The 25874-nt window shown below is 44.9% G+C and overlaps 1 protein-coding gene across 1 annotated transcript in view; it reads right to left on the bottom strand.

The window, feature by feature from the left end:
- LOC141147091 (DNA helicase B-like) overlaps window positions 1-25874 on the bottom strand; it is a 260293-nt gene that overhangs the window by 113419 nt on the left and 121000 nt on the right. Inside the window, exon 6 of the mRNA XM_073634187.1 lies at window positions 15486-15570. Coding sequence (XP_073490288.1) covers window positions 15486-15570 — 85 coding nt within the window. The remainder of the gene's footprint in view (window positions 1-15485; window positions 15571-25874) is intronic.

Raw genomic sequence — 25874 nt, 5'->3', positions numbered from 1 at the left:
CACACATGAGGTATTGCAGAAAACGTCAGGGCGAGAGCAATAATTCTAGCACTAGACCTCCTCTGTAACTCCAAACTGGCAACCTGTAAAAGGCTTAAAAGCTCTGCCTATGGAGATTTTTAAATATGGTAGTTTGGCGTCATTTCACAATTTTAAAGTGTGACATGTTTGGTATGAATTTACTCGGCGTAACACCATATTTGAAAGGGTAATTCCACTTTTATGGGAAGAAAAATAGCAAATAAAGAGAAAAAATATAGCGTATACAATTGCGACACAAGTCATATTGTAATTGATTGTTATTAAAAATGATAACGTCTACTAATGACGAAATATGTCTGGAGGAAAGCATGTAGTGACGTCACCACGCGATTTTACCAGGAGGACGGGCTCTGTGTTGTTTGTGCCGGCCGGCTTTTTTTAATATGCATACCATTTTCTACATAAATGTAAGTGTATTACCTTACTTTTTAATAAATATCATCTAGACAGTATTACGCTATGGTCAGTTTGTTTTCTTTTGGGACATCTATTTGAGTATAAGACGGACATCATAGGTGGAGAGAGGAAGCGATCTACATGATCCAGCCCACCAGTATCAGTGTTGACATCCGCACGCTAAAGGCCTTGGCTGGGTTATAGCCATCTGCCCTTTATGCTTGCTATCTGGTAAGCAGGTATTAATTACGGTGGTTGGGCACTCTCCTGTCTGTGTGTATGCACTGTGGTGACATCAAGTTTCTCAAAGTGTTCATATGGACTTTTTCCTATATGGTTATGATTTTGATCGGATATACTGACTGAGACCTTTCTGTAGCACAGCTTCTTCACTTCCAATTAAAAATGTACCTCTCCTTTTCAAACTGCAGCCACTGTAATTTTATGAGAATGCATTGCAATATGGCTACCCGGAGTTGTTTTGTACACAGAGTGTGTACTGACCACCCCCAGAAACATAATTTCCTGCTTGTGTGATTGGCTCACCAATTTTCCCAGCCCAAGATACAAGTCAGATTTCAGGCATCTCTTGCAACAAAAATGTCATTTTCGGTGAGATAATCCCAGTAGGAATACGTCTAAAGGGATACAGGCCCAGCAGATTCTCATTAGTGCCCTGCAGGTGCACACCTGATTGATAATTATGAAACCACTCCCATTAGACTCATTCATCACAGAGGCTCAGAGGAACATACAGAGATTACTTCAGAACAACAAAAGGTAGGAATCTGGAACAAAGTTTGTTGTAATCCTTGCAATGTACATAGATCACCCAAAGGGGAATGTTTTTTTCTCAACAAAAGTGGAGTTACGCTTTCAATTTTACCAAAAAATGTGTTATTATATTGGGTTAGTGTTAGAGATGCACCAAAATTTTGGCTTCCGAAAATGGTGTTATCGGCAGAATGCCGATAAGAGAAAAAGGTGTCGATAATGGCACCGAAAACGCATGCGATTTTGACGTGATTTTACCGCAAATTTGCTGCAATTTTACTGTGCTTATGGAGTGTTTTTCATAGGTCACGTGACTAAAAACCGCAAAGTCAATGATGCGATCTTGCTGCGTTTTCAATAGAGAGGTGTGTTTTGTGCGTTTTTTTAACTGACCGAAAATTCAGCAAGCAGGATTTTTAACACCACAATGGAAGCGCAATAGACCAGTGTGCAGACATACAGGATATATATATATATATATATTGTAATGTTCGGGGTATTTAGCTCAAGCGATAAATGCGTTTTTAGTGCAGTGAGTCCACCTCAGACAGGCATTATAGTTAAGGGCCTGGTAGCCCACGTTTATTAAACCGAAAAACAAAAGCAAAAAGGTCCATTCAGGATTCCCACGCAGGGGTTTAACTTCATTAAGCACTCCAAAAATAAGGAAAACATACCAAGCCACCTGGCTCTCTTGTCAGCAGTTCCTCTGCTTGCTCTCAACAGATTTGCCAATTCTTTACAGCCCCCTGGACTCACTGGCTTCCTCAGTCTCCCCGACTCTCAAGGCTGGCCAGCCTTTCCCAGTCCCTGGGCAAAGAATCCCCTTTACATAGGCTGCAGACTCCCACAGGGCAGACCACTCTCCAGACCCAGGTCTGTCTTCACACAGCAGTAGCAACAAGCTACACACACTCCACCTTCCTCCACCCTCTGCTCTCACTAGCCCCTCGTTATATGGGCTGTGTGCACCTGGGCACACAACCTGCTGGCTCTCCATAAGACATGGACACAGGGTTAGGGATCCCATCCCTTTTCCCAGTGACAGGGACTATTACATATCCCCCCCCTTTGTTTCGATCCGGAGGGAGGAACACCAGCACCCGTCATGGTTGGGACACCTCTGTGCTGGCTGTCAGCCACGTAGGCCCAACCTTTTTTCCGGGTGCGCTTCCAGGTACGTCCCACCCTGGATCTTAACAGGGTCCTACATTTCCCTATACTCCCCCCTTGTTTCGCACCGGAGGGAGGAACACATAAACCAGTCACTAAGAATGGGACACCTCTGTGCCAGCCATTCGCTGCGTAGGCCCATTTCTTTTTCCGGGTATGTTTCCACCAGCACTTCACCTTGAACCATGGGCTCCCACTAATCTCTCTATCCCTTCCACCTTCTGGCCACGGGATCCTCCTTTTCCCTCCCACAGACCTACTCTCCTGGGACTGTTGGGGACCCATTTCCATGAAATCTGTCAGGGACTGACCCCTCTCACTACCTGACGCAACACTAACCAACAACATCTGTTTATCAGGTTCACTAACCCCTGTGTGGTTACCCTTGGCAACCAAATCATCTGAGATCAACACCACATACTTCTGTTTAACCTCGATAGCAATGTTCCACAAGGGGTTATTTAATTCAATATTATCATCATCATCAAGACCTCTTGTCACCTGGTTTGCTAGGACAGGGTCTAGGGAGGGACCATCTACAGGCAAGCAGTTACTCCCTATGGGACATTCCCGCAGTTTCACATCGCTCCCGGTTGTCCAACACTCCAATAGCGACTGTCCTACCAACACACATTTTGCGCCACATTTTTCCACACCAATCTCTTTAACCATTTCTGTGTCCATTGGTACCTCAACCAATACCTCTGAGTTGTCCGACAGTGCTCTACAGTGCTTCTCATACACTTTTTCATTACAGTTACCAACACTGCCATTTCCTGTCAAAGTGTCTCCGGGTACCTCAAACTGCACCTCCCTGCGAGTGATGGATTGAATTCCCACTACTGCTGCGTCTTTTCCGGGCCCTTCCCTTTCACGAGGTCTAGCGGGTGAGACAGCACACGCGCCATGTACCAACCACTGCTCAGCTGCACCTCGGATCGCACCAGCAGGAATGCACCTCATCACACCAGCATACGGAGAGACTTCTACTATGTCTATCATTTCTGATTCCTTTAGCAGTTCCCCTGAACGCCTTCCGCACATAACTGTCGCTGGAAGCATTCTCGCAGAGAACTGCGAGACCACTTTCTGCAACAGTAACCAACATTGCAGTAACCAATTTTTATCAACATTGCTTAACATCGCCTGTACCACGTGTCTCCACTGATTGGTACTACGCAGTACCAGGTCGCCCATCTGCGGTGGATACATGCAGGTATACAGCGGAAAGATTTTCACCAATTCCAACAACATCTCAGTTATTTCTAGACATGCCACATCTAAACACAGAACTCTAGGGACTTTTCCCTTACTAACGACGTGGAGGGGCTCATTTGCTAAGGCTTGAGAGGCTGAGACACTCAAAGAGATCTCCACCTCAGAGGCCACTGACAAAACTTGCGGCTCCCAATGAGCACCGCTAAATGCATGTGTCACACTCATTGTCTCATTTTCAGCAACACTGAGCCCTTCCAAGTCCCTATCCATTATCCCATCATCCTGGCACTCAACATGACTCATCTCTTTTGCTGTGGACAAAACTTCTGCTATATATGCGCCCTTTTCCGATCCTTCCGCCTGGAGGGGGTTAAGTTCTGCAACAGCCAACGCACCTGTGTCTACTGGCTTTGCAGCCTCTCCATTTGTCACAGCAGCAATAGTGTCCAGCTTACTATTACCTTCAGAAATTTCTTTCCACCACGCTATCACCTTAATGGCGAGACTATCCCAGTCTATCCTGTCTGTGCTCCAGTCATCAGCACTCTGTAGCACTGCTCCCTCTGCCCATGGAGACACAGGTGGACAGAGTGGTTTAGCAGCAGACAATCTGCACCAGTCACTGTCAACCACATCAGATTGTGATAATACATACTCCCTCATTTGAGCTATTTTCCCATTGTTTTCCACCTGAGCAGTATCAGAGCTGTCCTGGAGCCCCGCCGGCTCCAACACTGGGAGTCCTCCTGAGATTTCCTGGGACAACTCTGCTGCACTACCTGTGGTTACCATAGGAGACACCAAACCATCAACATTGTCAGTAATACACTTTTCAACATCATCATTACTTTTGAATACATCACAATAAGTACATGTATCATCAGCCATAGACATAGCAGTGTTATAAGCTTTAACAGGCTGTTTTTGGTCAGAACACACAGCACCCCGTGTAACGCTCAGCACACCACCCTTCCTCTCCAAAGGCATTCTTTTGCCCACTAGGGCGGCTCCACAGTTGTCCTGGGAAACCATGTGCCTCACCACTGCGGGCTCCTGGGAGGTTTCCCTGGGCATCTCTGTAGCACCTGTCACTAGGGAACCTGGCACACAAACTGTATTGGTCACCCCTAGGTTACCACTTCCAGCACTCTGGTGGATTACACCAGGTACATACAGAGTCCAGTCTTTTTGAGTTCTTAACCTTGCTGCAGGTTGAGCTTCAACCTGTGTCTCCCCACTACTCGGGGTAGCAAACTGCAGCAAGTCCATTTTTACCACTTCTGCTGATCTCCCAGCCGGATATACTCCCACTTCACTGGGATCAGTCCCGCAAACTGCAACAGTCTTACCATAATCTGTAGCAGGTAACTCTGGCTTCATTTGAGTACGTTGTCTATCCTTTATCGCACTTTTACTGACTAACTCTCCCTGGTGGCCATGGGATGAAACTGCAGCAGCCACTTCTGACTCCTTAGCACCCCCTGCAGGCACAACAGGTACTTCCTCACTGTTGCCAGAGGTGACTGAAAATAGGTTTGCACAAAAATCTGGGCTTGCAGACAAAGACTTCTGCCCAGTAACCACATCTCCAGGCATGTTCCATAACCTGGGACAAGAAAAAATTTCATGCCCCAGTTGACCACATTCCAGGCATGGTACATTTTTACACATATCTTTAATGGGATGCCGCTCCACATCTCCACTGTATCTCCTCCTTCCGGTTACCACCCGATCCCTTGTTGCTAAGGGAGATGGCACTCTTCCAGCTGTACTTTGCTGACTCTCCCAAAAGCAGCGACTTTGCGCTCCTTGAAGCATTGTTGCTTTAAACATGCCACGATCCTCTGTCGGCAATACGTTTCTCGCGTAGTCCACAGACTTGACATCACTGCCGTTGCTACGGGCAACCACATACTTGTCAAACTTCTGATAAGCCTTTTGGACACTCCTGGGACTTAAATTAGGCTCTCTAAACATTGTTGCAGACCTCTGTCTGGCCGTGTCGCCTTGTATTGGAGACTGAGACAAAGGGCACTTGGAGATAACATGCCCCCACTCTCTGCACCGAAAACAGCGCTCTTGCTTCAGAGCCTTGACAGGGCTTCCCAAATTGCATCCTCTTGTAAGCTTGGGACTTTGCACCTTAATAGCTGGCCTGCTTGCACCAGCGTTGCCAGGGGCAACAGCATGCACTTCCCCTTTAAGTGTAGCAAAAAACAGTCTGCAATGTTCTCCGGCAGGCTCAAACTCTTGCTTCATCTCTGCAGTCACTCCACCACACTTTTGCGCTTTCCAGCAAAAAATGAAGCACTGTTACTTTAAAGCAAGTTGCTTTTCACTTCATGCAAGCTTTCCTCACCTGCACAGTGCACACACAGATTGTGCTGTCTCATGCACACAAACACAGTTCATCAATTTAACTTCTGCGCAATGCAGTTTGCCTGGCTGCCACACACCGCTAGCAGCAATTCCTGAAATGACTCACTACTGGCGCAGAGACCCGGACTTCACCGTCTGTCTGCCCGCATTCTCCACCACTTGTAATGTTCGGGGTATTTAGCTCAAGCGATAAATGCGTTTTTAGTGCAGTGAGTCCACCTCAGACAGGCATTATAGTTAAGGGCCTGGTAGCCCACGTTTATTAAACCGAAAAACAAAAGCAAAAAGGTCCATTCAGGATTCCCACGCAGGGGTTTAACTTCATTAAGCACTCCAAAAATAAGGAAAACATACCAAGCCACCTGGCTCTCTTGTCAGCAGTTCCTCTGCTTGCTCTCAACAGATTTGCCAATTCTTTACAGCCCCCTGGACTCACTGGCTTCCTCAGTCTCCCCGACTCTCAAGGCTGGCCAGCCTTTCCCAGTCCCTGGGCAAAGAATCCCCTTTACATAGGCTGCAGACTCCCACAGGGCAGACCACTCTCCAGACCCAGGTCTGTCTTCACACAGCAGTAGCAACAAGCTACACACACTCCACCTTCCTCCACCCTCTGCTCTCACTAGCCCCTCGTTATATGGGCTGTGTGCACCTGGGCACACAACCTGCTGGCTCTCCATAAGACATGGACACAGGGTTAGGGATCCCATCCCTTTTCCCAGTGACAGGGACTATTACAATATATATATATATATATATATATATATATATATATCTATCTATAGATAGATAGATAGATAGATATATACACACACACACATATATACACACACACACACACACACACACACATACTGTATTTACACCATAGTTTGTGGGCTCTATAACTTTCCTACAGAATAAATAATATACACTGATTTGGGTTATTTTTACCAAAGAAATGTAGCAATATACACTTTGGCCTAAATGTATGATGAAAGATTACTTATTTGCAAACATTTTTAAAAGAAATTAGGAAACATGCATTTTTCTTTCCAATTTTTGCAATTTTCTCATTTAGTAACAAATAAAAACCCCAATGGTGGAGCTTCCAGTTCAGGTGCCGTATGTAGTCCCACATAGCTGCAACTCCCGCCAAGCTTACTACATCGACTTATAAAACCTGCCAGTAGCCCCGTCTCTGCTCGGTCTCCCTCAGCCATTTCATATGGAGCAGATGTTGGAAAAAAACAGGACTTGTCCGCAGTTGTCTTCCCGCCAGCCCTGCCTACCCCAGACACCAATATGGCAGAGAACTCTGGCATGGATCTCAGTGCTAGCAGCCCTCAACCCCCCAACCAGCATGCCCCAGGGGACGAGCCGGCATATCACAAGGTTGCTCAAGCTGTCGCCTTTCTCCTCTCCCCAACGATCATAGCTGCAGTGGAAAAGGCTGTGACTGCAGGCACAAAGCAGCTTAGAAAAAATAGCTGGGAGAACACTCAGAGATTAAATGAGGCAGAACTCTGAATCACCTTAATTGGGAATGAGGTCTACCAAGTCCTATCAACAGTGCAGCAGCATGATAAAACCCACCAATTCCTGTGGGACAAAATTTTGGTATATAGAAAACCAATCCTGGCGCAACAATCTGCGGATTATTGGTCTGCCTGAATCATACAAGGTATCCTCTTATGGATCTCTATTTCACATGAATCCCAAAAGCTCTGGGTCTCTCCTCTCCTTGTGTGGCAGAAAGAGAGCATCGCTTAGGTGCCCCCTCCAATGAGCGACGACTCCTCGTTCGATAATTGTGAAATATCTGCACTATGCGGACAAATTCGTCATCATGCAACGCTTCCTCCAACACCACTCATTACTGATCGATGGCATTAAACTTCTGACTACTCCGTAGAGGTCTCCCGCAAATGCACAGCATTTCAACAGGTCTGCTCTACACTTTTCCAGAAGCAGATTAAGTTCACTTGGCCTATCTGGCTAGATTACGTCTCCAGGTGCCCAGCAGCGATCAACTCACATTTCATCAGCCCTCAGAGGCAGAAACCTTCCTTCAATCTCTTAATACAGAGCTTCCCGACAACCCTCTTCGAGATTCATACCTCTCTCGATCATTGGGCCAGCCACAGTCACAGAAAGGACCCCCGTAAATGACCCAGATTCTCCTCCTCACATGATCGCTTAAAGTCTCTTTTACTATACGTATAGCTCTGCCGTTCTCCCCTTGGGGAAAGGCTTCATGGGCGCACATTAAGCATTAAGTATTTCTGTGTCTGTAGGCTATTTGTTTGGTTTGGTGTTTTGACTATTGGTCTCTGCTATGTGCTTTATTTGCCTGATACTCACATTAATAAGAGGTCTACTTTTACTCTGATGGTCCTCCTATACTTCTTAGAGCCTTTAACATTTTTGCAAATTGAGGGTGACCTTGTCGACTTCAGATTACACTACTATTCCAGGGCTGTAGACTTTAGCATTCACTCTTTGTAAACTCTTGGGATTTACATTGTGCCAAGGTATCATATGGAAAAAAGAGAAGCACCAAAGCATGCAGTTCTTTTCAGTTATTGCTATGTTTTTTGTTCTGGTTATTTTATATTTTAGTTTCCCACAGTCCTTCCCATTCAGAGTCAATATATACTTATGTTTGGTTGCATCAGATGCTTTATCACTAGCCCCAGGGTATATTAGGTTACAGCCATCCCCATTCCTTAATTAGCTCTTACACCTTTATACGTTCCCTAGTGACCGCCTCCCCGCCATGAGAATTGTTTCATGGAATGTCAAAGGTTATGAAAATACTACGTGACCTTAAACGCCTCAAAACTGACATTGCACTTCTGCAGGAAACCCATCTTCAAACCCCTGACTTCCACCGAATGAAAAAGCTGTGGGTGGGTACAGTGTTAGGATCTGCAGCAGTTAGGCACAAGGCTGGGGTTCTTATACTCCTTCATAAAAATTTCCCTTGTGAACTCAGATCCCTTACAACAGATGACCAGGCACACCTTATAATGGCCTTAATGACTGTGGCCTCTAAAGACATTAGGGTTACCAACGTCTATGCCCCGAACTCCCCTGGCAAAAACGTTGTTAGCTATCTAGCGAAGGCATTACTACACTCTCCTCCCAGGCTGTAGATTTGCTATGATTCTGCCCACGATTATAAAATGCTGAGGTGTGAATGATAAATCACTGGACACACATTTGAGATGCCATTAATTTGAATGGCACCTAAAATCGCGGTACGGTTTTGCCGCGATAAATTGAGCCGCAATCACAGCAACCCGCTTCTCGTGAAGCATGTCGCCCAAAAGTAGCTCCTGAACTTTTTCTGGGTGACAAGCTTCATGTAATGCGGGTTGCCACAATATCAAAATGAATGGCATCTTAAGTGTGCGTTCCACGATGTCATTCACACCTCAGCGCTTTGTAATCGCAGGCAGAATTGCAACAAATCTGTCAGCAATTCAAAACCCCAGGTGTGAATGCAGCCTAACGCCTCACCTTGTGGGAGGCAATTTCAATACGGTAAATCATAACCTTGAGGATAGAACTCATCCTAGGTCCCAGCTATCTAACCGGTCAATCACTCAGCCTACACTGCTTTATCAAACAATGTCTGCATTAGGAATTATTGATTTATGGCATCTATTCCACCCTCTTGATAAAGGAATTTATTTTGTTCTCTCCACCACATAAAATGTTTGCCTGGCTCAATTATTTTTTCTGTGCTAAAGCCTCTGAAGCCACGATATCAGAAATTGCTATTTCAGATCATAGCCCGATAGTGGTTGATTACAAAGACTTGGCAACCAGGGCGGGCAACGTATATGGAGATTTCCCTTCTACCTAGCAAAAAATAAAGATCACCACACAATAAGCAAGGCCTGGTCAGAATGTGAAACATCTAACTCCTCCCATAAGGATAACCCAGATCTTATCAGGGGGAAGCCAGAAAAGCTTTCCTTAGAGGACAGTTAATTTCCTTTGCTGCCTCATACAAGGAACATATGCTGTCGGTGACGTCAGACCGGCTGAGACACCGACGCCGGAAGAGGAAGGAGCCGTGATGCTAAGATGGATAACAGTAGTTTTCTACTATATACTACTATACACATTGGGGACGGAAAGTATTCAGACCCCCTTAAATTTTTCACCCTTTGTTATATTGCAGCCATTTGCTAAAATCATTTGAGTTCATTTTTTTTTCTCATTAATGTACACACAGCACCCCATATTAACAGAAAAACACAGAATTGTTGACATTTTTGCACATTTATTAAAAAAGAAAAACTGAAATATCACATGGTCCTAAGTATTCAGACCCTTTGCTGTGACACTCATATTTAACTCAGGCGCTGTCCATTTCTTCTGATCATCCTTGAGATGGTTCTACACCTTCATTTGAGTCCAGCTGTGTTTGATTATACTGATTGGACTTGATTAGGAAAACCACACACCTGTCTATATAAGACCTTACAGCTCACAGTGCGTGTCAGAGCAAATGAGAATCATGAGGTCAAAGGAACTGCCTGAAGAGCTCAGAGACAGAATTATGGCAAGGCACAGATCTGGCCAAGGTTACAAAAAAATTTTTGCTGCACTTAAGGTTCCTAAGAGCACAGTGGCCTCCATAATCCTTAAATGGAAGATGTTTGGGATGACCAGAACCCTTCCTAGAGCTGGCCGTCCGGCCAAACTGAGCTATCGGGGGAGAAGAGCCTTGGTGAGAGAGGTAAAAAAGAACCCAAAGAACACTGGGGCTGAGCTCCAGAGATGCAGTCGGGAGATGGGGGAAAGTTGTAGAAAGTCAACCATCACTGCAGCCCTCCGAGAGTCGGGGCTTTATGGCAGAGTGGCCCGAAGGAAGCCTCTCCTCAGTGCAAGACACATGAAAGCCCGCATGGAGTTTGCTAAAAAACACCTGAAGGACTCCAAGATGGTGAGAAATGAGATCCTCTGGTCTGATGAGACCAAGATAGAACTTTTTGGCCTTAATTCTAAGCGGTATGTGTGGAGAAAACCAGGCACTGCTCATCACCTGTCCAATATAGTCCCAACAGTGAAGCATGGTGGTGGCAGCATCATGCTGTGGGGGTGTTTTTCAGCTGCAGGGACAGGACGACTGGTTGCAATCGAGGGAAAGATGAATGCAGCCAAGTACAGGGATATCCTGGACGAAAACCTTCTCCAGAGTACTCAGGACCTCAGACTGGGCCGAAGGTTTACCTTACAACAACAAGACAATGACCCTAAGCACACAGCTAAAATAATGAAGGAGTGGCTTCACAACAACTCCCTCACTGTTCTTGAATGGCCCAACCAGAGCCCTGACTTAAACCCAATTGAGCATTTCTGGAGACACCTAAAAAATGGCTGTCCACCGTTTACCATCCAACCTGACAGAACTGCAGAGGATCTGCAAGGAGGAATGGCAGAGGATCCCCAAATCCAGGTGTGAAAAACTTGTTGCATCTTTCCCAAAAAGACTCATGGCTGTATTAGATCAAAAGGGTGCTTCTACTAAATACTGAGCAAAGGGTCTGAATACTTAGGACCATGTGATATTTCAGTCTTTTTTAATAAACCTGCAAAAATGTCAACAATTCTGTGTTTTTCTGTCAATACGGGGTGCTGTGTGTACATTAATGAGGAAAAAAATGATCTTAAATGTATTTAGCAAATGGCTGCAATATAACAAATAGTGAAAAATTTAAGGGGGTCTGAATACTTTCCGTCCCCACTGTATATGTGCTCAAGTGTAGTTGTGTTTTGTCTTGGTAGCCCCCTCTATGAATAATTTTTATTAATTAAGTTTTTATGAACTTGTTATTTTTTATTAATTAATTTTTAACAATTTTTATAAATATTTTTTGTTTTTGTCTAACTTTATAGACTTTTTATGCATGGCTAGTAGAAATAGGACTATTTATTTTTTATATGTTGTTAAAATGTTTAAATGCATACTCACTGAGCAACGAGGGGTTAATGTTAGTGACCGTAATTGCCCTGCCCTTCCGCTCAGATAATTTCCCCGCCCTTTTAGACTATTTAAATGTGCTGGTTGCCTATTTCCATGACTGACAAAGCGCATGCGCGCGAAACGCGTCATCAAGGCAACCGTATACAGCTTGCGGGTCACCACATCCCACTACCATCATCCCTGGTCAGCATTCCTGACAACTACTGGCAGCCTCATCCAACATCCCAGTCGGTCAGCCCAGTCCTGATCACTGTCATCTACCTGGGGCCACATACTCCACAATTGTGATCAGCTCGTCAAGTGCTCGTGCACATTGGGAGAAAGCTACTGCCATCCATTGCAGCATCACGGCTCCTTCCTCTTCCTGCGTCGGTGTCTCAGCCAGTCTGACGTCACCGGCACACGCGGGCTAGAGCTGCATCTCCATCTCTCTGCAGACCGCTGATTCTGTTTACACTCCCCACACGGCTGTAGACCATCCACACGCCGGCGAACGGGCTCCACTTTCAGGAGCAGTACGGCAGGGGGATTGGTTCCCCCCCCCGTGAGGGAATTGTTCTTCATTAGACACTTTTGGCTCATAGTTGACCAGCTGACTCATGGTGACACCGTAAGCTCTTTTCATTTCCCTTCCACTCCCTTGTTTTCAACAGGATTGGATTTTATTTCATTACTGAATGTATTTCATGATCCTTCACCTGTTGTGGGACTGCCTGCTTCTTCTACCCATTGAACGCTGGATTGTTTGGTTTAGTACCGTTTTGATCCATATCCTCCAGTTATGGTTTTTATCCAGCTGCACTGGGTTTAGACCCCCACATTAATGACTATGATTCCCCTTTTCTTCTTTTTTCCACAGGTTTCCACATTTTAGCACTGGTGACTTTTAGTTTTTTAGTTCCTCATATCTAACAATAGCCCAAAAAATAAGGCCATATGGCATTTAGACAAACATAGTTTTGAAACAGGGACAGCCCCCCTAGCAGAACTGCACCCAATCTCTTTCCCCATCACAAAAGCTGACGATTGCAGCTACAGCAAAGTTAGAGATCCAAACAATGTTTCCCATCTTTTACAATGTGTGGGGGCACAGGGCCTCCCCCTCAGTGCAGGTGGGGCGTGGGGATCTCTGAAATTGTAATGCATTAGTGTCTTATCGACACTTCTCTGCGCTGCTCTGCTGATGGGGAGGGAGTCAAGTGCCAGCAAAAGAGGCTTTGTGTGCTGCTTGCGGCATCAGTGCCGGGGGTTGCCTACCCCTGGCCTATGCTATGCACAGTCTTGTGGCTCTGATAAAGCTTAGAAGGTTCAGCTATTCCTGGTTGATAGCCTCTCAATATGGTTTTCACAAAAGTCTTCACTCTCTTCGGTATCTCACTGGAACAGAGACTTCCTAGATGAGTTGCTCCTTTGTGGTTACAACAAAGTTATGCATATTTATACTAACTAACTTTGGCGAGAATCACAACTCAAACTTCTCCATAGAGAGCATGTTCCTTTTCTCATTTCCAGGAGGGCCCCTCTTCAACTGCCTGTCCACTGTGTGGTCTTCCTAGGCTCCCTCTGGAACACCGTCTCTCGTCTTACCCAGCCATTTCTAGCTTTTGGGACTCATGTTATTTGGCTATGGCAATCTGGCCTCCTAGGACACTCAATGCAGAAAGGGGCAACTGCAACAAGGCTTGGATTTAGACATCTGTCTACTGGTTGCCTGAAGAGCTATATTAAAAAATGGACTACACCCAGTGGGCCAACTATCACGGATGTTAAAAATCTTCTATATCCTGAAAGGCTGGAAATGGCCATCCTTCATTCTGTATCATTGGATCGCTTTACCTCCAGATGGCAAGCATTCATGGACTATACATTATCAAAATCAAAAGTGACCACTCTTCTGTCTTACTTCCACTTTAAAGGCCGGCCTCCTCAACCACACCCCTGGCCTGCGAGAAGCAATTCGGCTCTCCATGGCTCCAGTAGCTTAGCTATAACCTCTCAGTAACAGATTACTTTGACATTATATTTGGGATTTTTAGCCTGTGATATTCTGTTATTGTTATTCACATGGTTTTTGTTCTAGATTTACCTGTATAAATCGCTGACGAGGACCCTATAGGCTTACAACCACCCACGTCTTACGTGGTTATCTATGACCCGTTTGTATCCTTTAAAACTTAATACAAATATTTTGAAAAACAAAAAACCCAGTAGTGATTAAATACCAAAATAAAGCCCTACTTGTGTGAAAAAAATTATATAAAATTTCAAAACAGTGTTGCATGACTATGTAATTGACATCCAAAGTGTGAAAGTGCTGAAAGCTGAAAATTAGCCTGGGAAGGAAGGGGGTAAATGTGTCCAGTATTGAGGTGGCTAAAGAGGAGCTCTGCTTTAGCTAAATAAAGACCTCAGACCGAGTTATCCAATAAGGAATTAGTTGCTTTTACTCACAGGTGTTAATTTCAGCCTGAACTATTGAGCTCTGTAATCAAAGGAGAAAACCTGTTGGCTCAAATAAAAAAAGCAAAATATGAATGTGGAATTTTTAACCAGCTGTGGAGCTTTGGAGTATTACACACAGCCAAAAATAAAATTTAGTCTAAATGTTTTGGTTGTATATAATGTGCCCTGCTCCTCCACCTTCCCAGCAGCTGTTCGGTTACATTTATCGGCAATTCCTGGCTGTCATTTTGACAGCAGTATTTGTCCCTCCTGTGACAATTTCTTTCCGGTTGATCCTTTCAGTAGATCCGGTACTTACAATTCCTTTAACAAATGGACAATACTGTCCATTCTGTGGTGAAGTCACAGCAGTGTTTTTACCCTATAGGTAAACGGTTTAGGAGATATCCCATGTATTTGGAGCAATGTCACGTACATGCCGTTGCTTTCAGTGAGTGTGCAGTTACCGGCGGCATGCGCGGGAGTGTCGTCATCGCAGCTCCGGCCAATCACAGCGGCAGAGCCGCGATACCCGGAAGTAACTCCAGGACGACATGTTGTCAGCCGGTGCTGTGTCGGGCACCGCAGCGGGGGCTTCGATCCCAGGTGAGTATTACATAATGAGCTAGTGTGCTATGCATACTAGCTCATTATGCCTTTGTCTTGCAGGTGTTAGTTTTTTTATTTTTTTCCAAAGATGATTTACAACCACTTTAACCACAACCACTTTAAGTGAGAAAATAAAGGCCAGCTAGCTACAGAAACAGTATATGTTTTATTCTTTTAAGGGTTTAAGCCACATAAATTAAAGCGTGAAAGCGTGTCCCAACCCCTGTAACTGTCACTTTTGCTGGACAACTTGGTTTGCATCTAGATATGAAGAACATAAAGGAATTCATACTCAAAATACTATTGATAAAAGGCATTAACCCCATACAATTACAAGAATTGAAATATTTTTTGCTACAGTAGTCATTAATATTTACACAAGAAAAAAAAAAAAGTTAAAAGTCCAGACCATAAGAAAAGAATAAAAATCTGAGTAGACAAAATCGCTACACATTTTCTTTACGCACCATACCTTCTAAATGCAATGAATTGAGAATGTTCATCATCTTTCAGTCCTGGGCCGTCCTCAATCAATGCTTCAATAGCCGTAGATAAATCTGTGATTGACAAAATTAATTGAATTTAAAAGCTGACTGAATAAAATGCATATTAGATGCATAATGCAGAGTAAGAAAGAGTAAAAACGCAGCATGTCAACCTACCAACTGCTTGGGAAAGTAATGTCTTTAAAATGTAACTGTGTTGTCTTTAACACATATTTGAGATATAGTGGCCCCCATAAGAGTCACAAAACTAGCAAAAGTGTGCTTATTCGCTATAAGTGTTTACTACTTAAGATGGCAACATTCCATATTTCTGATACATGTCTGTGGAACCATATGTTTGAATGAAAAGGTACCCGGTTCTTTTTGATTCACTTCCTTTGTGTGAAATACCTGGAAAACCAGCCAGCACACCCTGCTTTTCTATAAAACCACGAATGGAAGCACATCTATCCCAGTGTGGTCAGTTTGCTTCTTTGCATTCTACTTGGGAGCCCAGTCTGCCTGTGTACTCCAGTGGTCAGACTTGTAGTGAATAACCTTTTGCACAGCTAATCGTTGGGAAGACCAGTGTATTGCTGTCTCTCTGTCTTGTGATGACACACCCCCCACCTTTATGTGCCCCCCAGCAGTCTTGACCTCCACATTTCTAAGCCACTTATGATGTACAGAGGCAATTACTAATAAAATCAGAGAGAAGCTGGCGTTAGACTTATCACTCACTCTTTTTCTAGGAGTCTTCTAGGACAGTCCATGAGATATTGGGACCTCCTCCAAGAACAGGAAACACATCACCAAATACACTTTAACCGCATGCTGACCACCGCCTGTACATATACGTCGGCAGAATGGCACGGCTGTGCAAAGCAACGAACCTGTACATTGCTTTGAATTTGCCGCCGTGCGGGCGCACCACCGCCGGAACGCGCGCGCCCCTGCCGCGTGCTCCGTGACCGTGGGACCCGCAGACTCAATGTCCGCCGGTGTCCCACGATCGTGTCATGGAGCTGCAGAACGGGGAGATGCCTATGAAAAAAAGGCATTTCCCTGTTCTGCCTAGTGACATGACAGTAATCTACTGCTCCCTGTAATCAGGAGCAGTGATCACTGTTGTGTCACTTGTAGCCCAGCCCCCACACAGTTAGAATCACTCCCTAGGACACACTTAACCCCTTCCTCGCCCCCTAGTGGGTAACCCCTTCATTGCCAGTGTAATTTATACAGTAATCAGTGCATTTTTATAGCACTGATTGCTGTATAAATGAAAATGGTCCCAAAATAGTGTCAAAAGTGTCCGCCATAATGTCGCAGTCGCGATAAAAAATCACTGATCACCGCCATTACTAATAAAAAAACATTAACAATAAAAATGCCATAAAAACTATCCCCTATTTTGTAGACGCTATAACTTTTGCCCAAATCAATCAATACACGCTTATTGCCATTTTTTTTACCAAAAATATGTAGAAGAATACATATCGGCCTAAACTGAGAAAGAAATTTTTTTTATATATGTTTTGGGGATATTTATTATAGCAAAAAGTAAAAAATATAGCTTCTCTCTAATATCAACCTTTTAAAACTGCACAGTGCTCCTTCGTCGGGAGGAGCCAGTGACGTCTCTCCAGTGTTCGGTCACATGGGAGGTGCAGTGAGGAGGAGCAAGCCTACAAGCCTAACTGTTACGATACGCCTGTTATATTTGCGCACATGTGAGTGCATTTACAGGGGGTCCCCGGGTTACAAACAAGTTAGGGACTGTAGGTTTGTTCTTAAGTTGAATCTGTTTGTAAGTCGGAACAGGTACATTTTTTAAGTGTAGCTCCAGCCAAAAAAACTATTTTTAAGCTTTTTGGATAACATAGGGAAGGGTTAACACCCCTATAACATTTGTTTTGCTGTCTGTGCCCCTGTTAAGAAGATTTCACTTCACTTTCTGTCCCAATGACAATTGGATTTTGAAAATTTTGGGTTGTTGTGGAAACAAGCCTTGGTGATAAAGCATCAGTGGAGGTACCTTTTCCCCATAATAGCTCTTACAGGAGTGAATTTCTTCCTAGGGGTAGATTTCCTCTCACTTCCTGTTATCTCCCTCCGTTTGTAAGTAGGAGTCGTTTGTAAGTCGGATGTTTGTAACTAGGGGACCCCCTGTATCTATAATTTACATTGAGCACAGTTTTTGTAAGCAATATTGCGCGATGTCATGTATCCTCTTTGAGAGTCAATACCCATGAAGAAGCAAACGGTTTTTAACAAAGTATATACGGAGAAGCAAGAAGTTTCTTGCAAAATCTCACTTAGAAATACCACACTTTGGAGTCAATCTGATCGCTACGTGTATGTGGAATTTCCAGTGACATTTTGTGCCTAGCTTGGAAGGTGAGCGGGCATTACATTAGGTGTGGTGAATATTGAACTATTATCTATCTATTCACTTGTGAAGGATTTTTTCACTCATTTATTGTGATGTTATTATTTTATTTGTCTTCACATTTTTTATTTGTCTCCTATTTTTATCACTATTAATTCATATGTGTATACAGTGGGGACGGAAAGTATTCAGACCCCCTTAAATATTTTTCACTCTTTGTTATATTGCAGCCATTTGCTAAAATCATTTAAGTTCATTTTTTTTCCTCATTAATGTACACACAGCACCCCATATTGACAGAAAAACAGAATTGTTGACATTTTTGCACATTTATTAAAAAAGAAAAACTGAAATATCACATGGTCCTAAGTATTCAGACCCTTTGCTCAGTATTTAGTAGAAGCACCTTTTTGAGCTAGTAGAGCCATGAGTCTTTTTGGGGAAAATGCAACAAGTTTTTCACACCTGGATTTGGGGTTCCTCTGCCATTCCTCCTTGCAGATCCTCTCCAGTTCTGTCAGGTAGGATGGTAAACGTTGGTGGACAGCCATTTTTAGGTCTCTCCAGAGATGCTCAATTGGGTTTAAGACAGGTCTTTGGCTGGGCCATTCAAGAACAGTCACGGGGTTGTTGTGAAGCCACTCCTTCATTTTAGCTGTGTGCTTAGGGTCATTGTCTTGTTGGAAGGTAAACCTTCGGCCCAGTCTGAGGTCCTGAGCACTCTGGAGAAGGTTTTCATCCAGGGTATCCCTGTACTTGGCCGCATTAATCTTTCCCTCGATTGCAACCAGTCGTCCTGTCCCTGCAGCTGAAAAACACCCCCACAGCATGATGCTGCCACCACCATACTTCACTGTTGGGACTGTATTGGACAGGTGATGAGCAGTGCCTGGTTTTCTCCACACATACCTTTTAGAATTAAGGCCAAAAAGTTCTATCTTGGTCTCATCAGACCAGAGAATCTTATTTCTCACCATCTTGGAGTCCTTCAGGTGTTTTTTAGCAAACTCCATGGGAGCTTTAATGTGTCTTGCACTGAGGAGAGGCTTCCGTCGGGCCACTCTGCCATAAAGCCCCGACTGGTGGAGGGCTGCAGTGATGGTTGACTTTCTCCCATCTCCCGACTGCATCTCTGGAGCTCAGCCACAGTGATCTTTGGGTTCTTCTTTACCTCTCTCACCAAGGCTCTTCTCCCCCGATAGCTCAGTTTGGCTGGACGGCCAGCACTAGGAAGGGTTCTGGTCGTCCGAAACATCTTCCACTTAAGGATTATGGAGGCCACTGTGCTCTTAGGAACCTTAAGTGCAGCAGAAATTTTTTCGTAACCTTGGCCAGATCTGTGCCTTGCCACAATTCTGTCTCTGAGCTCCTCAGACAGTTCCTTTGACCTCATGATTCTCATTTGCTCTGACATGCACTGTGAGCTGTAAGGTCTTATATGGACAGGTGTGTGGCTTTCATAATCAAGTCCAATCAGTATAATCATACACAGCTGGACTTAAATGAAGGTGTAGAACCATCTCAAGGATGATCAGAAGAAATGGACAGCACCTGAGTTAAATATATGAGTGTCACAGCAAAGGGTCTGAACACTTAGGACCATGTGACATTTCAGTTTTTCTTTTTTAATAAATCTGCAAAAATGTCAACAATTCTGTGTTTTTCTGTCAATATTGGGTGCTGTCTGTACATTAATGAGGAAAAAAAATGAACTTAAATGATTTTAGCAAATGGCTGCAAGAGTGAAAAATTTAAGGGGGTCTGAATACTTTCCGTCCCCACTATATGTTTAACCGCTTCCCGACCGGCGCATGACTATTTACGTTGGCAGAATGGCACGGCTGGGCAAAAGGGAGTACCTGTACGTCCTTTTGAATTCCCCACCGTGCCATTGCGTGCGCGCGTGCGCCGGCAGCTCCGTGAGTCGGGTCGCGGGTCCCGCGGACTCGATCGCCGCGGGGATACCCGCGATCGCCTCACGGAGAGGACGAATGGGGAGATGCTGATGTAAACAGCATCTCCCCGTTCTGCCTAGTGACAAGTGCCACTGATCACTGCTCCCTGTCATCGGGAGCAGTGATCAGCGTAGTGACACATACAGCCCCTCCCCCTACAGTTAGAAAACATTCCCCTAGTACTGATTAACCCCTCCCCGCCCCCTAGTGGTTAACCCCTTCACTGCCAGTGTCATTTACACAGTAATCAGTGCATTTTTAATCGCATCGCTGTATAAATGACAATGGTCCCAAAAATGTGTCAAAAATGTCCGACATATCCACCATAACGTCGCAGTCACAATAGAAATCGCTGATCGCCGCCATTACTAGTAAAAAAAAATTATTAATAAAAATGCCATAAAACTATCACCTATTTAGTAAACGCTATAACTTTTGCGCAAAGCAATCAATAAACGCTTATTGCGATTTTTTTTTTACCAAAAATATGTAGAAGAATACGTATCGGCCTAAACTGAGGAAAAAAAATGTTTTTTTTTATATATTTTTGGGGGATATTTATTATAGCAAAATGTAAAAAATAATGTGTTTTTTTCAAAATTGTCGCTCTTATTTTGTTTATAGCGCAAAAAAAAAAAATTGTCAGTTAAAGCGACGCAGTGCCGAATCGCAAAAAACACTCTGGTCAGGAAGGGGGTAAATTCTTCTGGGGGTGAAGCGGTTAAGGGGCACTGTGCAATTTTAAAAGGTTGATATTAGCGCACCAATAACACATTTTCATCACATAATAAGTGTCAGATCACTTTTTGAATGGTTTCAGCTGATGTCATTTAGTATTCTTTTTTCATTTCTTAATCCAACCAGTTTTTTAAAATCATATCAGCGCTTAAGTAACATTTATCACATTTTTTTCAAAATTATCGCTCTTTTTTTGTTTATAGTGCAAAAAAAAAAAAAAAATTGCAGAGGTGATCAAATACCATCAAAAGAAAGCTCTATTTGTGGGGGAAAAAGGACATCAATCTTGTTTGGGTACCATGTTGCACGACTGCGCAATTGTCAGTTAAAGCGACGCAGTGCCGAATCGCAAAAAGTGCTCTGGTCAGGAAGGGGGTAAATTCTTCCAGGGCTGAAGTGGTTAAAAAGGAAGTCCCTCCACTGAACTGGTCAGTTTTAAACCAAGAACTAAAATAGTAGAGTATGGAGAGAACAGGTGTGGGACTTTATACAAGGCACATGGGAGCAGAGGTATGAGTTGGGTAAAAATTGAAATTTATTAATGAGAAAAAAAGATTTTACAAAAATTCATACATTACATAATTGAGCATAAATAGTACATAAATGATTTTACAAAAATTCATACAATACATAGTTAGGCACATGGCTCTGCATATGTTGGCACTCAGCTCTAAGGTAGTAGATATTAGATATTAAAAGTGTAATCGAAAACTAATGCATCAAAAATGACAAATATAAATAAATGGATACAAGTAAATAGGAACGTTATATGCATATGGGTTCATATAGTGTACACCTAGCGGTAGATTGGAGCTCTACGTCGTTACATCGTTTCGGGGCCTTAAAGCCACTCATCAGGAGCGATACCGAGGTGGTACCTATGAGTTGGGGAAATAGCGGTAATGAATGGTGGGAAAATGCAAGGGAAAAAAAATATATAAGTCATGAATATCATGTTATTGGTTGTAGCTCTGGACTCACAGTAGTGTCTGCGCAAAGGCGACGCGGCCCAAGGTGCCACGCCAACCATGGATGCCCCGTCCCGAAGCTGAGGGGGCATGGTCCGACAGGCGAGACCAACACAACGAACCCCCCAGGTGGGGTCAAAGTGTGGAGACAAATGTGTGGGTGGGGGGTGGTCCCAAGATGAGGGAGGATAGGCGCTGGGTGTCTGTGTAAAAAGAAACAAAAATAAAAAAGTGTGAGGTTGAATGGAGTGAAAAACTGGGGCAAGGTGGGGTGTGGGGTAAGACAATAAAATGTGGAGAAAACCGGAGAGGGGGAGGGGGGGGGGGGAAGAGAGAGAGAAGGAGGGAAGAAGGGGGAAAAGGAAAGGGGAAAAAGGGAATAAAGAGGGAGAGAAAAGAGAAAAGGAAAAGGGGGGGTGCAGCGGGGGACTGAAAGCAGGGACAGAAGGTAGTGAGGACAAAAGAGGTAAAGTAAGACAAGGGAGCACGATGAAGGAGAGGGGGAACACAGAAGAAAAGTGAGGAACAACATGATGAGAAGAATGAGAGGGAGAGAAAAGGAAAAGGGGGTGGGTGTTGAAGGTGCGGAAGAAACATACCTGAGCAAGTGCAAGTAGGGGCATGAATGCCGGCTGTGAGATGTGCAGATGGATGGTGAGGGCAGGAAAGACAGAGGAGGGGACCACAGCCAGGAGGGACGATGCCGCGGTGAACGCCGCCGGAGAAGGCCCCCAACGTCAGGCACCAGCAGCCCAGAGAACCGGGGGGAGAGCCCCAGACCCCTGCAGCTGGACACAGAAACTGGCCAGCCGTGGGGCGACCCCCTAAACTCATCGAGCGCTGGAGAGTGGAATCCCAGGCATCAGCTGATAAGGCGTCACGCTGGACGCCGAACAGCTGGTGCGGGAGGCGTGACGTCGACGCGCAGTGGGGGAGACCCCGCCCACCTCCTCCCAAGGAGGGAGGGGCAAACCACAGTGCGCGTCACAGCTTCGGGGAGGGACAGAACAGGCCGGCGGGGACAGACAAAGGGCCCCGTCGAAAACACGCACACATACTGGGAGCAAAAAAAGTTAAGCTGTGACGCCAGGGAAATCCTGGCACAGTATAAGTGACTTAAACAGAAGCTGTCAATGTGTGGGTATAGAGTCTGGTCTGTCGTATTAAAATGAAATGGGCAAATAAGATTAAGAATTACACTTGGGAAAGATGGAAGTATCAGAGGATGTTTAAAGGAAATGTGTATTGCTCAGTGTAGCGCCCATGTGCCTCCATCCCTAATTGTATGGTAAAAGTGAGAACAGCAGGGTGGGACTTTGCATGAGGGTGTAGGGGCTGTTCAAAACCCCTCCTCCATCCCAATTAAGTAGTAGAGTATGGAGAGAACAGGTGTGGGACTTTATACAAGGCACATGGGAGCAGAGGTATGAGTTGGGTAAAAATTGAAATTTATTAATGAGAAAAAAAGATTTTACAAAAATTCATACATTACATAATTGAGCATAAATAGTACATAAATGATTTTACAAAAATTCATACAATACATAGTTAGGCACATGGCTCTGCATATGTTGGCACTCAGCTCTAAGGTAGTAGATATTAGATATTAAAAGTGTAATCGAAAACTAATGCATCAAAAATGACAAATATAAATAAATGGATACAAGTAAATAGGAACGTTATATGCATATGGGTTCATATAGTGTACACCTAGCGGTAGATTGGAGCTCTACGTCGTTACGTCGTTTCGGGGCCTTAAAGCCACTCATCAGGAGCGATACCGAGGTGGTACCTATGAGTTGGGGAAATAGCGGTAATGAATGGTGGGAAAATGCAAGGGAAAAAAAATATATAAGTCATGAATATCATGTTATTGGTTGTAGCTCTGGACTCACAGTAGTGTCTGCGCAAAGGCGACGCGGCCCAAGGTGCCACGCCAACCATGGATGCCCCGTCCCGAAGCTGAGGGGGCATGGTCCGACAGGCGAGACCAACACAACGAACCCCCCAGGTGGGGTCAAAGTGTGGAGACAAATGTGTGGGTGGAGGGTGGTCCCAAGATGAGGGAGGATAGGCGCTGGGTGTCTGTGTAAAAAGAAACAAAAATAAAAAAGTGTGAGGCATTCATGCCCCTACTTGCACTTGCTCAGGTATGTTTCTTCCGCACCTTCAACACCCACCCCATTTTCCTTTTCTCTCCCTCTCATTCTTCTCATCATGTTGTTCCTCACTTTTCTTCTGTGTTCCCCCTCTCCTTCATCGTGCTCCCTTGTCTTTGCCTTTACCTCTTTTGTCCTCGCTACCTTCTGTCCCTGCTTTCAGTCCCCCGCTGCACCCCCCCCTTTTCCTTTTCTCTTTTCTCTCCCTCTTTATTCCCTTTTTCCCCTTTCCTTTTCCCCCTTCTTCCCTCCTTCTCTCTCTCTCCCCCCCCCCCTCCCCCTCTCCGGTTTTCTCCACATTTTATTGTCTTACCCCACACCCCACCTTGCCCCAGTTTTTCACTCCATTCAACCTCACACTTTTTTATTTTTGTTTCTTTTTACACAGACACCCAGCGCCTATCCTCCCTCATCTTGGGACCACCCCCCACCCACACATTTGTCTCCACACTTTGACCCCACCTGGGGGGTTCGTTGTGTTGGTCTCGCCTGTCGGACCATGCCCCCTCAGCTTCGGGACGGGGCATCCATGGTTGGCGTGGCACCTTGGGCCGCGTCGCCTTTGCGCAGACACTACTGTGAGTCCAGAGCTACAACCAATAACATGATATTCATGACTTATATATTTTTTTTCCCTTGCATTTTCCCACTATTCATTACCGCTATTTCCCCAACTCATAGGTACCACCTCGGTATCGCTCCTGATGAGTGGCTTTAAGGCCCCGAAACGACGTAACGACGTAGAGCTCCAATCTACCGCTAGGTGTACACTATATGAACCCATATGCATATAACGTTCCTATTTACTTGTATCCATTTATTTATATTTGTCATTTTTGATGCATTAGTTTTCGATTACACTTTTAATATCTAATATCTACTACCTTAGAGCTGAGTGCCAACATATGCAGAGCCATGTGCCTAACTATGTATTGTATGAATTTTTGTAAAATCATTTATGTACTATTTATGCTCAATTATGTAATGTATGAATTTTTGTAAAATCTTTTTTTCTCATTAATAAATTTCAATTTTTACCCAACTCATACCTCTGCTCCCATGTGCCTTGTATAAAGTCCCACACCTGTTCTCTCCATACTCTACTACTTAATTGGGATGGAGGAGGGGTTTTGAACAGCCCCTACACCCTCATGCAAAGTCCCACCCTGCTGTTCTCACTTTTACCATACAATTAGGAATGGAGGCACATGGGCGCTACACTGAGCAATACACATTTCCTTTAAACATCCTCTGATACTTCCATCTTTCCCAAGTGTAATTCTTAATCTTATTTGCCCATTTCATTTTAATACGACAGACCAGACTCTATACCCACACATTGACAGCTTCTGTTTAAGTCACTTATACTGTGCCAGGATTTCCCTGGCGTCACAGCTTAACTTTTTTTGCTCCCAGTATGTGTGCGTGTTTTCGACGGGGCCCTTTGTCTGTCCCCGCCGGCCTGTTCTGTCCCTCCCCGAAGCTGTGACGCGCACTGTGGTTTGCCCCTCCCTCCTTGGGAGGAGGTGGGCGGGGTCTCCCCCACTGCGCGTCGACGTCACGCCTCCCGCACCAGCTGTTCGGCGTCCAGCGTGACGCCTTATCAGCTGATGCCTGGGATTCCACTCTCCAGCGCTCGATGAGTTTAGGGGGTCGCCCCACGGCTGGCCAGTTTCTGTGTCCAGCTGCAGGGGTCTGGGGCTCTCCCCCCGGTTCTCTGGGCTGCTGGTGCCTGACGTTGGGGGCCTTCTCTGGCGGCGTTCACCGCGGCATCGTCCCTCCTGGCTGTGGTCCCCTCCTCTGTCTTTCCTGCCCTCACCATCCATCTGCACATCTCACAGCCGGCATTCATGCCCCTACTTGCACTTGCTCAGGTATGTTTCTTCCGCACCTTCAACACCCACCCCCTTTTCCTTTTCTCTCCCTCTCATTCTTCTCATCATGTTGTTCCTCACTTTTCTTCTGTGTTCCCCCTCTCCTTCATCGTGCTCCCTTGTCTTACTTTACCTCTTTTGTCCTCACTACCTTCTGTCCCTGCTTTCAGTCCCCCGCTGCACCCCCCCTTTTCCTTTTCTCTTTTCTCTCCCTCTTTATTCCCTTTTTCCCCTTTCCTTTTCCCCCTTCTTCCCTCCTTCTCTCTCTCTTCCCCCCCCCCCCTCCCCCTCTC

The sequence above is a fragment of the Aquarana catesbeiana genome, linkage group LG06 (assembly GCF_042186555.1).
Source record: "Aquarana catesbeiana isolate 2022-GZ linkage group LG06, ASM4218655v1, whole genome shotgun sequence".
NCBI classification, from domain to species: Eukaryota; Metazoa; Chordata; class Amphibia; order Anura; family Ranidae; genus Aquarana; species Aquarana catesbeiana.
The sequence above is the reverse complement of the archived record's forward strand: the minus strand, read 5'-3'. Positions and strand labels throughout refer to the sequence as shown.